The sequence below is a fragment of the Miniopterus schreibersii genome, assembly GCF_964146895.1.
Source record: "Miniopterus schreibersii genome assembly, chromosome: 1".
Lineage (NCBI taxonomy): Eukaryota > Metazoa > Chordata > Mammalia > Chiroptera > Miniopteridae > Miniopterus > Miniopterus schreibersii.
In genome coordinates this window covers 197,838,152-197,853,853 of record NC_138101.1, presented here as the reverse complement: position 1 = coordinate 197,853,853, position 15,702 = coordinate 197,838,152, and the positions used below count along the sequence as shown (strand labels likewise).

The following is a 15,702-nucleotide window of genomic DNA, read 5'->3' as shown; positions in this document are numbered from 1 at the left end:
TTCAAGCTGAAGCGCCCACAGGAGAGCCCAGCATTGGGCAACCCCAGCACTCGACACTGGGGCTGGATAGTTCTTTGTGGTAGGATATCTAACAGCGTCCCTGACGCTACCCAGTAGATGCCAGTAGCACCCCGTCCCAGGCATGGCAATCAAAAATGTCTTCAGACAGGGCCAGGAGTCCCCAGGAGGGGCAAAACAGTCCTCAGTTGAGAACTACTGGTCTAGCCTTTCCCTTCTCCCAACTTAAAACCAGAAAAAGGCCCAGAGAATATTAATATTAGCCTCTGTTTTTCGGCTGATGAATAACCAATAATATAGGGCGGAATCAAAGGACTTGGAAATTGAGAATGAATCCTCAGTGTTGAATTTTGCCCCCAAAATGTATTTTAATAATTTAAAAAAAATTTAAAATTGATTTTAGAGAGAGAAAGAAGGGAGAGGGAGAGAGAAACATCAATGAGAGAGAAACATCAATTGGCTGCCTCCTGCATGGCCCCCCATTGGGGATCGAGCCACAAACACTGGCATGTGCTCCAGCCGGTGTGTTTTAAAAAGCAGTCGCAGGACCATCCTGGTTGGAGAGTTGACCAGGTGTGGCCAGTGGGGGGTGGTGACCTGTCTGTCACAGTCGTACCTTTAGGAGTTGGAATGGCCAGGCAGGGCTGTGGCCAGAGCCTGCACCTTCCAATGATCAAGCAGTTTTCCTCGAAAACATTTCCTATGCTGAGCTTACGAGACAAATCTGCTAGAATTAGGCAAGTGATCTTATGGGTGAAGGGACAATTTTGAGGGATTTGCCAGTGTTTTTGGCCACGTATTTTTATCAGTTTTATTGCCATTCCTCCCTCCCTTCCCTTCCTCCCCCCCCCCTCCTTCCCTCCCTCCCTTTCGCTTCTTGTCCCTTAGAGACTTTTTACCCCGTGTTAGGAACTGGACCTAGCCCGCTCACAGGCAGGCACCCTGTTTTGATGACATACGCTGTCCCCATTTACTAGAACCATGTTCTGTGGCTTTAAATGTTAACTCATCACTGGGGCACCCAACAGGGTCAGGTGCCAGGTGTCATTTCACCCATCAGCAGACCCATCTTCGAGAAATCTAGAACAGGGTAGTCAGCGGGTTCTGTGCTGGGCTTTCTTGGAACGCCGTGTGGCCAAGTGTGTGCGTGACGGCGTGAGCGTGATTTCCTGGGCTCGGCCCAAACCCCTGCTTCCGCTGGCTCCTCTCCGCCAGCTGGCCGGCTGCGCCAGCCTTGAGGTGCTGCAGCCGTTTGGAGCCCGCAGGACGCCGCCTCCCCTGGGGCCTGCCTGCGCCTCTGGGTGTCAGGTTCTCCAACTCAAACCGGGCAGCATGGTCCTGGGAGCCTCCCTGGTCCGGATCCTACAGCCAGTTTGGGCTGTGGCTCCCCATCTTTCATCCCCCACCCCCCTCTCCTCCTTGAGCTGTGCCCTCCTCTTTTGTTACCAGCTCAGCCTCCTGCCCTTTGGGGTCGCTGCTGCTTTCCTCTGCCCTCTGGGGTGGGTGGGCAGTGCCATGAGAACCAGCTGGCGCAGTCTCTGTGGGCCGTGCGCAGGAGCCCTTGGGCTAACCCGGACACCATGCTGAGCCCACTGGTGTTTGGAGGGGGGACCATGTTGTGAGCATAGGTGTGATTCTCTCCCCATCATCTGGTGTGTGTGTGTGCATGCGTGCATTAGCACACCCATGCACACACGCACCCCCCCCCCCGCCTTTTTGTGTGAACCAGGGCGGGGGTGGGGGGGTGCTAGGTTTCTGTTTCCTGTAACCTCCCATGGCTGCTGGTACATCTCCAAACGCTCCGATTTTCTAATCGCTGGGCCGCTTGGCCACGCGTCGGGCCCCGGAAGCCCAGGCGCTGTAACCGAGCCTGGCGAGGGTGACCATCTCCGGGCCGCCGGCGGCTGGAGGAAGCTGGCACCGCGGCAGAGGCGCAGCGCGGCGAGTGCCGCAGGTTTTTCATATGGAAATGTGAAATAATGGGGTGATTAAATAGAGCTGTATATTAAAGTACATCTGACATTAGAATTACCATAATGTGCTGTAGCCTTAGGCTGAGTACTTTATTTGCCATCTGCGTAGGCCCAAAATCCCCTGGGGAAGCGCTAAAATATTCTGAATAAACTCAGCTCGAGTTCTTATTGAGAGTAAAATACCATTTGTGGCACGTCGTATTGATTCGTCTTAATTGTGGTGCAGAAAAGAACATTCACTCGCTGATGACTTTTGTGCTTGGTGACAAGCTGGCTGGAGTTACTCTAGTGCTGCAGTTGGTTAACCTGGGCGTGCAGGCGGGCACCTCGGCTCTGATCGGGAGACGTGCCACTGTGGGCACAGCTGGGGCTCAGTGCCAGCCCCCTGCTCTCCTCCGGGGGGTTGCCCATTGGGGGCATAGGAGGGACATGCTGTGCCTGCAGGCCCCTCCCTGCCTGGTCTCATCTCCCCACCACTGACCAGCTGGGGATGTCGAGGGGCCACGGCCTCTGTCTCAGCACTTGCAATTTTAAGAAAACCACACTAAAAAATGAAAAGGTAAACGGAAAAAATCCCACCCAGCCCAGCAAACCTAGGCTCAGTTGATTTCTGGTTAGTGGCAGTGGGACCTAGGAATGGTCCCTGCAGCCCTTTGGGGGGGATAGTGCTCGTGCAGTGCGTTAAAGATAAATGAGTCATCGGTGGGAAAACACTTGGCGATCCAGACCGCGTTCCCCCATTCACCAGGTCCAGTTTTCACCCTGTAATTGCCTATCATTATCCACAATTTAAATATTCAAACATTCTCCACAAAGCTTGGGCTAGCATGTTTTTATTACAAATTCAGAACAAGGGAATAACCTTTAACTTCAGAGACAAATGAGACAAATTTACAAGTGCATGTCTGCTGTTTTCTTGTGTTTTATCAATCCCCGCGGACCGGAACACTTTGGCTGTAATGCCACTCAGAACAATATACATATATTACTACTTGTTTGTGGTGCGTCAGTAACGAGTCCCCTTTGCATTAGCAAACCTATGGCGCTCGGGCGGAGCTCTCCATAACGTCAATTATCTCCTCCCAGCTAAACGTGCACTCCATTAATGCGAGATTTACTGCCCCTGCAGTACTTCTTGGGGTGGAATGGGGAGATTTGTGTGGATTTAAGAAAGGGAAGGGCGGAGGCCTGCCCGGGAAGGGAGTTGTGAGTGATGGGGGAGGCAGACTTCCTGTGTCAGCTGACAGGCATGCATGAGACCCACGGGAGGCGAGCACACGCATGCACATGCATGCACATGCAGGTGCTTGCATGCACTGCAGCGCAGCCCTCTCCTAGCTTCTTTTCCCTGTTTATTTCTTATTTTACTCTGTTTTCCACTAAATGATAAGGGTGCGTGTCTCTGTGCTTCCTTTCATGTTCTCTGCTAAATTCCAGTCCCCAGAGTCCTAGAATCTGCCTTTCAGAAAACCCCATATTTGGGGGGGTGTTGGGGTGAGGGGGACAGAACCTCTAAAACCCACTGGAAAAGGTAGGCCCTTTATAGGGATGTCAGCAGATAGCAGGTTCAGGGGACCCTGAGGACACATTCCTCTATTTCCAGCAGCTCTGTGTGTCTTATGCAGAGTGGGAGATTCTATGAAGATGATCTGGAGAAATGGGCCTAGTTTTCCGAGAATGTCTCGAGTTACCACATTTAAAGCTACTCCTTGCGTCCTGCCCCCGGCTCCCCCATCTCAGTGGCAAACACGGCTGTTCTCACCCCACCCCCTGAAGTGAGCCCGCGGTCAGCGATATTGCTTCTTTTCAGCCTGAGCTGCACACCTGGTCTGACCACAGAACCGAGCAGTTGACATCGAGACTGGGGAGACCTCGGGTGAATGCCGCCTGCAGCTGTAGTTCGGTTTTAACACTTATCTGTTTCACTAAGAAGCTGGACCGCCCTGCTCCTGAAGGTGGCTTCCTCGGTGATAGGACGAGAGGCTGGGTGGAATAGCTGAACTGACAAAGGGTAACTTAGAAGCCACCCTGGAGGGCAGGGATCCCTATGGACTGGATTTTAAGGTCCCTCTGTGTGCTTTCCGCCCCCCGGTTTCATTTCTTCAGACGTTATGGTTTTGCAGTCTGGGAAGAGTGGATCTGGTCTGAAACAAAGCTCTCCATGGGGCTCACCTACCTCCTTCTGTTGGACTGAGATTTTGTTATACTGAATAGTGGATGACTCAAGTAGTCTTGAGTGTGGGCTTGAGAACCTTCATTTTTTTCCCCCCACTGTGCTACAATTGACAGCATTGGAATTTGATCTGTTTCCAGCCGAGTCTCTTCGCATGATTCCAGAGCCTCCGCAGACTAATCCCAACCCCCTTTTCAATCCCTCCTCTAGTTCCTGCCCCCTGTGACTCTGGGACCCCACCTCTATGCCTCTGTTCATGCGGGTTCCCCTGCCAGGCTTCTTTCTGAACTCCGTCGCAGGGTCTCCTCCTGGTCCTCCCAGGCTGTTGGTCTCTCCTTCCTCTGGGTCCTAGGCCATGTGGCACACCCCGTACTAGTGACTGGTGGCCTGAGCTCTCACTGGATGTTTGTGGACTCACTAGGCTCTTGCCCTAGACCGCAGGCTCCATGAGGGCAGGTGCTCCCTCTGTGTCCCTGCGCTCAGCACAGGGCCTGGCCCAGAGCAGACGCTTCGTGGGTTTGTGGAGTCAAGGACAGAAAGGAGGAAGGAGCAGATTTGTGACTGCGGTTGAGAAGGTCCTTCCACCTTTTGCTACAATGTTGCAATGGTTTCTGGGCGCCAGGATAGTGTGACCTCGGCTGTTGTCCTGGTTCGCTTCCTGGAATTTCTAGAAGTGTAAGGGCCCAGAGAGCCCGGCAGGTTCTTCACATGGATGGTTAGCCCTGGGTTCAGGGATGTGCGTGTGGGTGAGAGGACAGCCCTGTGCTGGGAACCCGGGGAGTGAGCAGAGGCTGCATCGGGTGGAAACACCCCTCGTGAGTTGTTCCAGATGCCTCTGCTCGCACCTCCTATTCCCCTCACCGGCCTCTTCCTGCCGCAAACAGAACTTGCTCTTCTGTGCAGCCCAGGTGTGCCGGCACCTTAAGTGTGCTTAGCCGGTCCCTCCACCCCGCCTTTCCTCCCTGATCGGGGCAGGTGCCATTGTTCTGTGTCTGTGTCCGGCTTGACCTCACTCCACCCTGCCTGCCTCCTGCCGGGTGCTCTGAAGTCACTCAGCAGGTTCTGCTCTGCCTTAGAATCCTCTGTATCCACAGCTTAACCCGCCCCCACTCCCAACCCCACCTGTGGCCTCCTGGAGGGGGCAGGGTCACGGCCCGCCCCTCTGCTGCAGCTAGTCCCCAGTACACGGTGACTGCATGGGTGAGTGAGTGAGTGAATGAATGAATGAGGAAGGCATGTCCCTGGAGCATGTGGGACAAGATTAGCTCTCCTTGGGTCCACTCACTTCCAGGAATGTGTTTTTGGCTGGAAGCAGAATTCACGGTTGATTTTGCGCACAGCTGGCGGTCTGGGGGGTGACAGGGCTTTCGGGTGAGGCTTCAATCAGGGCTCCCGCCCGAGTGGACTCCAGACACCTGAAGCATAAAGCTCACCTCTGCACACAGACACTGTTGGGTAAATGGACTGTCCACAAACACTGCGGCTAAGCGAGATTTCTTCACTCTAAGGCCCCTTTATTCTCAGCTGAGGGACACATGGCATTTCCTGCAAAGCCTGCAGCTGCCAGCACTGGCTCGCTGGCTCGCTGGTGTTCACGGTGCACCTGGAACGATTTGCCGAGACTGGTTCAGGTCCTCCTTGGTGCCCGCTGTGGCAGTTTGCTGTCCCAGTGGAAGGTACCGCCAGGTGTGTGTCTGGACTCAGACCTGGCCTTGGGCTCAGGCTGGGTTGCGTGACCTTGGGCCCCTCACTTAACTGTGATGAGCCTTCGTTTCCTTTTTCCACAAAATTTGGATTCAAACCTGTTTCCCAAAGTCACTGTGAGTGTCCAGCTGACGTGCCAACACTGGCACGTGCAGGTTGGATGCGAGTTGAACACACCAAAGTCCAGGGCAGAGTTGACGGTGCGTGTGGTGATCAGTACCCGGCTGCATTCCCAGAGTGCTGTGGGAGGAGAGGGGCTGTACCCGGTCTGGGTCTAAGGAGATGTTTCGCAGGGAGGGAGGAAAGGCAGGTTTCTAGGTGTTAGAGTGGCAGGTGCACGGAAGTGTGAAAGTGTGCAGCCCTGAGGAGAGGACCAGGAGGGGGTGGCTGGGGCAGGGCAGGGCCGCGAGTCCGGCCGGATCCTGAAGGCCGAGTGAGTGCCCGGGCTTCCTCCAGGGAGCAGGTGCCATCAGCTCTGTGGTTTGGGAAGATCGCTGGCCTGCTTGCCCACTCTGCTGAGGGCAGCTAAATGTGGGCAGTGGTGGTGGCATTGTGTGTCTGTCTGCCTGTGGTCACCTGGGATCTTGGCATGCTCAAGCGGTCACACAGCTGGTTGAGAGACTGGACGTGCCGGATGGGGGTGGGGCCTGTGCCAGGGAAGTGGGGCCACTGGTTGAGAGTGCTGAGCTGGAGCTGCCTTGCCTGGAAGGCAGACTGTGGAGCTGGGCGGGTTCATCCAGACCTGGGCAGAAGTCATTGTCCCAATGGTGATGACGTCAGTGTCGCAGACCGAGGGGAAGCAGACAGAACACGCCATTCACACAGGCCCCTGACAGTTCTGAAGGATATGTGCTGGTGGCCCGAGTCATAGCCGTGGACAACACCAGACCAATCCCCATCCTCAGGGAGCTTGGAATCCAACTCAGACAATACATTTTAAATAAATAATCCAAGGTCAATAATGTGGCCTTGAGCAACTTACTTACGGTCTCTGAGTGTCCTTTATTGCTCCTGTAAGTGGTCACAGTGTACAGGGTTATCCCGAGGACTAAGTGGAGAGATGCAAGTGAGAGGCCGGCCCAGGGCAAGTCAAGACCCCTGAATCCTGCCAAGCCCTGCATTCCTCTGCCTGGTGCCCTGAACTGTTCCCTGGCAGCACTCCTCCCTTCCAGTAAACAGCTGAGGGGGGTATTGTGGCCTGTGCATTTGGACTGTGAGCTGCATCCCTGGCTACCAGCAGAACCCCTGTTTGTTCAATGAATGAATGAGCGGCAGGTGTGGTCATGGCTCTCAGCAGGAAACATGCTGCTATCTGGTTTATTCAGCACCGTCTGCCCTGGTCCCCCATGTGCTCTGGGATCCATGGCCAGCAGAGACAGGAGGCACACCCCACATGGCAGTGACTGTCTGGAGTGCAGGGCTCAAGAGGATTCTGGGCCTGGAGGAAGTGTGCGGGGATGGATTGGTCATGTCTGCCACAGGCACGGTTGGAGAGGTGAGGGCTGTGCCAGGTGAGGCCGGCTCAGCACTTTGTCACCAGGGAGAGTGTTTATTAGTTGTGATAGTGCTGCCCCCAGCACTCCAAAACCAGCACCCAGCAAAGCGCATCTCTTACTTGTCCAGGAGATAATCAGCACGATTTCAGCGAGTTATTGCAATTCTGGCCAAAAGCTACGCATCGCCACATTTTAGTTAGCACGTGGGTCGGAAGCAAAGGTTACATATTGAGGCGCACACAACTACCCCGTACCCACCCAGGTCCCTGGGCTTGGGGGACCCCAGGTCTGCACACTTTTTCCTCTTGCCCAGGCTTTTACGGGGACAGCATAACACCCACAGCAGCTGTGTAGCCTCCGGCAAATCGTTCTCTCCTCCAATCCTCATTTTGCTCACCTGTGGAATGGTGCTGATGAGAGTTCTGACCTCGGGGTTGTCAGGAGCCTCTTGTGGGGTCAGTGGCACTTAGCCACGGGCCGGCTTGTGGTAAGGATGTAGTAATGGTTTACTGTTCCTGCTGACTAGGAGTCCCCAGTGCCACCTCTCTCTGTGAGGCTGAGCTTTGATGGAACGCATTCAGGGCAAGCAGTGATGGTCAGACGCCTCCTAGATGTCTGTGTTCAGAAAAAACACAAATACAAAACTTACAAAGACTCCCAAGGTGGCCCCTTTACATTTCCTTTCTGGGGTCCTGAAACGGGAGACCATTTCTAAACTTTCTAGGAAGGGTTCTACACATCTAAGGGAGAAGTGTGATGACAATTCTTGTCCTTTTGGGACTGTGGAGACGATCAGTGTTAGCTGTCATAGGTTCCCAGGAGGACTGGGTGGTGGTTCAGAGAGCCCAGCCCTTTCCTTGGCTGCCGGACACCCTGAAGTCCAGCAAGTGGAAGGGGTCGCCATAGGCCTGAATCCAGCTTCCTGCTCCTGACCTGGCTGCCTGGCATCTCGTGGCTCCTCCGGCAGGTGCTAAGGGGCGTGCTGTCCCCTGTGGGCTCACTGGCTCTGGGAAAGGTCTCCTCTCCAGGCGCCAGGCCTGTGTGGGACCGGATTGGGTCTCATAGGAGGACAGCCGATGGCCCCTCACTGGTAGGACACACACAGTGTGGCAGAACATCTCTGGGCTGTTTTCACTGTGAAACAGGCCTGGACAAGTGTAGAGGGAGTGATCCGTCCCTGGGTGGGGCTGTGCGCCGTGAGGCAGATGGAGCCAGGGGTCGGGAAGCCTGACGGGGAGAGACCCTCCCCCTGCTGGCTGTGGGCCTCTGCTGCTCTGAGCTCTGTCACATGCCAGCAGGAATGCAGCCCTTGCCTGGCCTCCCTGGAGACCGTGCGAGCAGCAGGAAATGGCCTGTGCGAGAGCCAAGCCAACTATAAAGCGCCGTGCATGCTGCAGAGGCCCAAACCCGTTGTGAACGTCCCAGTGGCAGGACTCTCATCTTTGCCTCCAGCTTTTGGAGGACAGCGGCAGCATGTGACCCCGGCCCTGCTTGAACCGGGAGGTGGCGTCTCCTTGCTTCCTGTGAGCAGCAGGGAGCCACCGTGTGCTGCAGGCAGGATGGGCTTCCACTGGGAACGCTCGGCCTTCGGGGGAGACGGTGAAACTCGTGCTCCCAGCGATGGCCTCTTCACTGAATAATAACTCCACTAAAGGTGTGGTTTTAATCGAACATCCCTGGTACCTTTATTGGTATTATTAGTCACCGGCATAATGAGGAAGTTATTTAAATGCTCATTTAAAAAACACCTTAATAGCAGAGGGAGAGTAGCGTTTCATTGCAGGAGTACAGTCGCGTATCTGCTCCCAAGCGTCACAATAAAAAATGATGTTTCCTCAACATTTGCACGTTTCTGCTTCCCTGGGACCTCTCGTGCATTCGGTGGGCTGCATCAGAATTCCTCCAGGGTTCTGTTACTGCCAGAACTCCACGGAGAGGCACCCCCAAAACACCCAGGGCTGGGTCCCAGATGGACATTAAAAAAATGAATCCTGCAAAGCCTGAACCAGAGCGTCTGCAGGGCGCCTGCACTTTTACAGGGTGTGTCCACGTACAGGGTTGCCCTGGGTGCCTGGTTGTGGACACTCTACTGATGAGGAAATCAAGGCTCCGAGAGCTTAAGGACTTGGTTGACTGCACTGTACTGGGAAGGTCGAGGCAGGGGTTTGAACCCATGCTGCCATCTCATCACTGAGGTCACAGGGAGGGTTTTGAACTTGAGAAAAAAACAGGGAGCTCCCTTTAGAGCTGGTAGAGCACAGAATATCCACTGTGGATCTTAAAAATGCCTGAGGAAGGTGGAAGGAAGGAAGCGAGCAAGGAAAGCCACAGGCCCTGGGCTCCGAGGTGCCAAGCCTGATTCCACCGACCCAGCAGTTTGGAACCTTAGCAGCCCAGTGGGAAGTGGATCCTGTCTGGGCCACGGGTGGAGTCCTCACCCCGTGGAGCCTCCAGTTCACCTCTGGGCAGGTGGCCCTGAGCTCCAGGACCGGGTGATAGCAAAGAAACCTCTGGTCCCAGGAAGAGGAGGGGGGAAGACCCTCTCACCAAGGGTCTTTCGCTGCAGTTGCAAATGAGCCGTCCATGACTGAGCGTGCCCCAAGTTTAAAATATTCAGCGAGTTTTCAAATAGAAAGATGTTCCAAGTGGCTCTCAAAGACTTTCTGACATTGTTTAGTTCTTAAAAGTGAGCAGCCCCAGTGCTCACGGCGATTCTAGGCAGAGATCACCATGAAGTGGTGAGATGGAAATGAACATTTTATTAAAAAAGGGAGGGGGGATAGTGGAAAGAGAGTTGTCTAGGGAGGGCCTTTGAGGGCTTGAGAGTTTTAAAAATCGGACACTGTCAGATCCCAGGAAGGCTGGCGGGCGCCTGCAGTGAATTTGCCATCACTAGGGGAAGTCCAGGAACCAGAGGGGCCTGGGGGTTTTGGGGCGCAGGGGAAGAAAGAGTTCATCCCAGCATGACAAGTGGCCCAGAGATCCGACCTGAGGGATACACCTGATGGTGAATTCTGGGCAGGTAACTTCCTCTCCCGGCTCCTCTTGGTTAGAGATTTACAAGTGTCTTCCCCTCTTTTTTTTAAATGAGAAGTGGAAACATCTGAGCCGTTTGGAACGTGTAGCTACACGTTTCCCAGTAGCTGCCGTTTTGAGTTTATTTTTAAAAAATGTTTTAACCAGCCATTCTGGCTATAGGGCCGTCTTCAATCCTGGCCTGCCTGGGAGTTCTGAATTTTCTTTTGCCGGCCACAATCCCCACCGGCAATAGAACTTTCTAGAAAATGCATGGCCACCAGAACAAGAAACAGGAAGTGCTCTGGAGATACCCAAGGGAACGAAGATGATAGAAGAGGGTGCTGGGGAAATGGAGGGGGTCCGGCTGAAGGACACGCGGCCCTGGAGCACCCTTTAATTTGAAGGTCTGCGACCTTGTGGGGTGCGGCACTTCATTTGTGTGATTAGCTCCCATGTCAGGAAGGGACTTTTATTTATCTGCTTTATTTATCACTTATTTATGCTCCTTGCCCCAGAAAAGGGGTTGAGGACCGTATACATCTGGCTCCGCGAGACCGTCAGAGGTAAAGGGTTCTGTTCCCCATGCACATTAACTAATAAGCTGGGGACAGGAGATCTGCCTCCGAGCAAGCGGCACTTTCTGTGCCAGCTGAGGGGCACGCAGAAAGGGATGGCTGGGTGCGGGTGAGGACTTACAGCCCCCACAGTGAAACTCGTGCTGCCCGGGGCCTTGGGAAGGCCCCCCTGCCACTTTCCAGGTGGGGACAAATCTCCTTGGGCCCCAGCATGAGGAGCTGAATTGCCCAGACATCCCGAGAGAGGGAAGTTACCCAGACACCCGGAGAAAGAATACCATCCCGCTCAGAAGTTCTCCTTGAGCTGTTTTTAAAATAGAGGTGAAGCCGAGCTTCAGGGCTCTTTTTTCTTTCTGTCCCCCCTCCCCGGCGCTCTCTCACCACCACGCACGCAGACACACAGAGACAGAGGGAAACGACCCCTGTAGGACGCCAAGCCGTAAGCATGCCTTAGTTTCTGAGGTGGGTGTTTTGGCCCCGTTGGCTCTGGGGTCTGGCGGAATCCACACCCTGCCTCCTGGATGGCATCCTGCCCCCTGGATGGCATGCTTTTCTGTGACATCGCCCACCCTGCGTGGGTTGGGAGGCCCTGGCCCCTCGGGTGTCTTCAAGCCTAACCTAGCTGTGTGGGATTCATAGCATTTGGTCATCAGGTTTTTATTTGGTCACCCGAGTCACTTGGTTTTTATTGCTAAGGGTGCAGCCCCCCAGAAATAGAATTCATAGGTGGAAAACAAGAAATAAATCTCTGTCCAGGATTTCAGGAGCCCTTAAGTGGACCGGGGAAAGGCCTAGATGGGGGACTGGCTTCTTTACTCTGCAACCTCCCCCAACCCTTGAATCCACTTACTACTGTGGGTTACGGTCACCAGGGAGTTTGTGGCTCCTGGGCTTTATCAGTGTTAAGATCTCCCAGGTACAGGGGAGTTTGGAAAAACAGAAGGGCTTCTTCCAGATTGGGGCTGTGATGTGTTCCCTTCTCCTTCCTGGCCAGCAAGCAGATCTGATGGTGGAAGGCAGGGCCTGCCCGCACCCGTCCGGCTGACGTGAAGCAATAGGGAAAGCAGCCAGCTTCCCCCTCGGGGTTGAGGGGGGCAGCCACAGGCAGGCTCTGGACGAAACACCCAGTTCCATTTTGTGACTGCCCCAATGACGGACAAGACCTCAATATTTGGCTCAGTGCCATCAGTGTCCTTGACAGTTCGCACCACCCCATGTCACCAGAGCCAGTGTGTAACAAATCCACGCTTGCCGCCCTTGATCCTGAATGGCTCTGGCAGACTCAACAGGCTTCCGTTCAGTTAACATTCTGGCAAGGGTCTTCACGTAGGCCAGGGGCCCCCACCTCTCCCACCCCCTCCTGGGGGGGTATCCGTGGAGGCCAGATCCCACACCTTGGCTAGGCTGTGTGTGGGAGGCCACGATGGGGCAGCTGTCACACAGCAGTGATCGTCATAACATGCTAAATTCCTTCTGTCCCTACGTATCCATGTTTAAGTTTGACAGTACTTTCTGCACGGATGTTGAGACATGAAACCCTAGAATTTCCTGTAGCTGAAATCCCAAACGACGCAGCCATTTCTCTTAAAAAAGTGTTTGCAAGGTGATTCAGTTTGACTTGCTTTCTTAGAACCTGGAGCAAATATTGCCTAATCAGTAGGTGGTTCTCAAAAGGGGGGGGCGAGGGGTAGGATTCGGTTTTGCCTCCCAGGGGATGTTTGGTAATGTCTGGAGAGGTTTTTGATAGGAGTGACGGGTGGGGTGGGGGTGGGCGTGGGCATGCAGAGTCCAGGAATGCTGCACAGGACAGCCCTATGACAGAGTTACCTGCCAGGTCTGAATGTCAGTCATGCCTTGGTTGATCGATAACCTTGTGGCCCTGGCTCTCCCTCACGCAGTGCGGCCGTGACACCATTTTCCTGCTACTGGAATCAGGCTTCCTCCCAAACACGTGTCACCTGGCTTCCGAGAGAGGACGGGTCGAGGATGCCTTTTCATTAGGGGCGAAAACCGAGGCCTGTGGAATTGGCTTAGCCGAGGTCCTGCGGCGGGTCTGGGCTTTGCCAGGGCCCCCCGCCCGCCCGCGCACCCAACCACCCAACCAGACGGCTTCCTCCGCCCCCAGCCCGCTGAAGACGCACAGGGCCGGGCGCGAGGGCCCCGCGCGCTGCGGGCGCGGGCCTCTGCGGAGACGCGCGCCCAGGCCGGTGGCCCCGCGGGGGGCCCGCCCCGCGCCGCTTCTCACGCTCTCTTCTCTGCCTTTCTGTCCGTCTGTCTCCCCAGGTAAAGATGAGCCTTCCAGCTACATTTGCACAACATGCAAGCAGCCCTTCAACAGCGCGTGGTTCCTGCTGCAGCACGCGCAGAACACGCACGGCTTCCGCATCTACCTGGAGCCCGGGCCGGCCAGCAGCTCGCTCACGCCGCGGCTCACCATCCCGCCGCCGCTGGGGCCCGAGGCCGTGGCCCAGTCCCCGCTCATGAATTTCCTGGGCGACAGCAACCCCTTCAACCTGCTGCGCATGACGGGCCCCATCCTGCGCGACCACCCGGGCTTCGGCGAGGGCCGCCTGCCCGGCACGCCCCCGCTCTTCAGCCCGCCGCCGCGCCACCACCTGGACCCGCACCGCCTCAGCGCCGAGGAGATGGGGCTCGTCGCCCAGCACCCCAGTGCCTTTGACCGAGTCATGCGCCTGAACCCCATGGCCATCGACTCGCCCGCCATGGACTTCTCGCGGCGGCTCCGCGAGCTGGCGGGCAACAGCTCCACGCCGCCGCCCGTGTCGCCGGGCCGCGGCAACCCTATGCACCGGCTCCTGAACCCCTTCCAGCCCAGCCCCAAGTCCCCGTTCCTGAGCACCCCGCCGCTGCCGCCCATGCCCCCCGGCGGCACGCCGCCCCCGCAGCCGCCCGCCAAGAGCAAGTCGTGCGAGTTCTGCGGCAAGACCTTCAAGTTCCAGAGCAATCTCATCGTGCACCGGCGCAGCCACACGGGCGAGAAGCCCTACAAGTGCCAGCTGTGCGACCACGCGTGCTCGCAGGCGAGCAAGCTCAAGCGCCACATGAAGACGCACATGCACAAGGCCGGCTCGCTGGCCGGCCGCTCGGACGACGGCCTCTCGGCCGCCAGCTCCCCGGAGCCCGGCACCAGCGACCTGGCCGGCGAGGGCCTCAAGGCGGGCGGCGACTTCCGCCACCACGAGAGCGACCCGTCGCTGGGCCCCGAGCCCGAGGAGGACGACGAGGAGGAGGAGGAGGAGGAGGAGGAGCTGCTGCTGGAGAACGAGAGCCGGCCCGAGTCGAGCTTCAGCATGGACTCGGAGCTGAGCCGCAACCGCGAGAACGGCGGCGGCGGCGCCGGGGGGCCGGGCGCGGGCGGCGCGGGCGGCGCGGCCAAGGCGCTGGCCGACGAGAAGGCGCTGGTGCTGGGCAAGGTCATGGAGAACGTGGGCCTGGGCGCGCTGCCGCCCTACGGCGACCTGCTGGCCGACAAGCAGAAGCGCGGCGCCTTCCTGAAGCGCGCGGCGGGCGGCGCGGACGCGGGCGACGACGACGACGCGGGCGGCTGCGGGGACGCGGGCCCGGGGGGCGCCATCAACGGGCGCGGCGGCGGCGGCGGCTTCGTGCCGGGCGCCGAGCCCTTCCCGGGGCTCTTCCCGCGCAAGCCGGCGCCGCTGCCCAGCCCCGGGCTCAACAGCGCGGCCAAGCGCATCAAGGTGGAGAAGGACCTGGAGCTGCCGCCCGCCGCGCTCATCCCGTCGGAGAACGTCTACTCGCAGTGGCTCGTGGGCTACGCGGCCTCGCGGCACTTCATGAAGGACCCCTTCCTGGGCTTCACGGACGCGCGCCAGTCGCCCTTCGCCACGTCGTCCGAGCACTCGTCCGAGAACGGCAGCCTGCGCTTCTCCACGCCGCCGGGCGACTTGCTGGACGGCGGCCTGTCGGGGCGCAGCGGCACGGCCAGCGGGGGCAGCACGCCGCACCTGGGCGGCCCCGGGCCGGGCCGGCCGAGCTCCAAGGAGGGCCGGCGCAGCGACACGTGCGAGTACTGCGGCAAGGTGTTCAAGAACTGCAGCAACCTGACGGTGCACCGGCGGAGCCACACCGGCGAGCGGCCTTACAAGTGCGAGCTGTGCAACTACGCGTGCGCGCAGAGCAGCAAGCTCACGCGCCACATGAAGACGCACGGGCAGATCGGCAAGGAGGTGTACCGCTGCGACATCTGCCAGATGCCCTTCAGCGTCTACAGCACCCTGGAGAAACACATGAAAAAGTGGCACGGCGAGCACTTGCTGACTAACGACGTCAAAATCGAGCAGGCCGAGAGGAGCTAAGCGCACGTGCGTGCGCGCGCGCGCGCGCGCTGGCCAGGGGGGGCCCCCTCCCCTGCACCTGGACAGTGGAACCGTTGCCAAGCGACAGAATGCTGACCTGACACTTGCCTCCGTGTCACCGCCGCTGAGCGCCCCGCGCGCCCCCCGGGGGCCCAGGGGAGGCGGCCCTCCAACCTAACCTGTGTCTGCGAAGTCCTATGGAAACCCGAGGGTTGTTAAGGCAGTCAAAATTGTGGAGCCTTTTAACTGTGCAATAATTTCTGTATTTATTGGGTTTTGTAATTTTTTTTTTTTTTGGCATGTGCAGGTACTTTTTATTATGATTCTTTCTGTTTAAGTTCCTTGAAAAGATTTTGTTGGGTATCCATCCCTTCTTCATATATATATATATATTTTTTTCTTCCTAAAACC

General features: G+C 56.9%; 1 protein-coding gene across 3 annotated transcripts in view; it reads left to right on the top strand.

Moving 5' to 3' along the window:
* The window catches only part of BCL11B (BCL11 transcription factor B), an 88,589-nt gene extending 73,252 nt beyond the window's left edge, over positions 1-15,337 (top strand). For all 3 annotated transcript variants that reach the window (XM_081144454.1, XM_081144452.1, XM_081144453.1), the window contains one exon: positions 13,241-15,337. In XM_081144454.1, coding sequence (XP_081000580.1) covers positions 13,241-15,291 — 2,051 coding nt within the window. In that variant the 3' untranslated portion in view covers positions 15,292-15,337. The remainder of the gene's footprint in view (positions 1-13,240) is intronic.
* Positions 15,338-15,702: the final 365 nt, after the last annotated feature.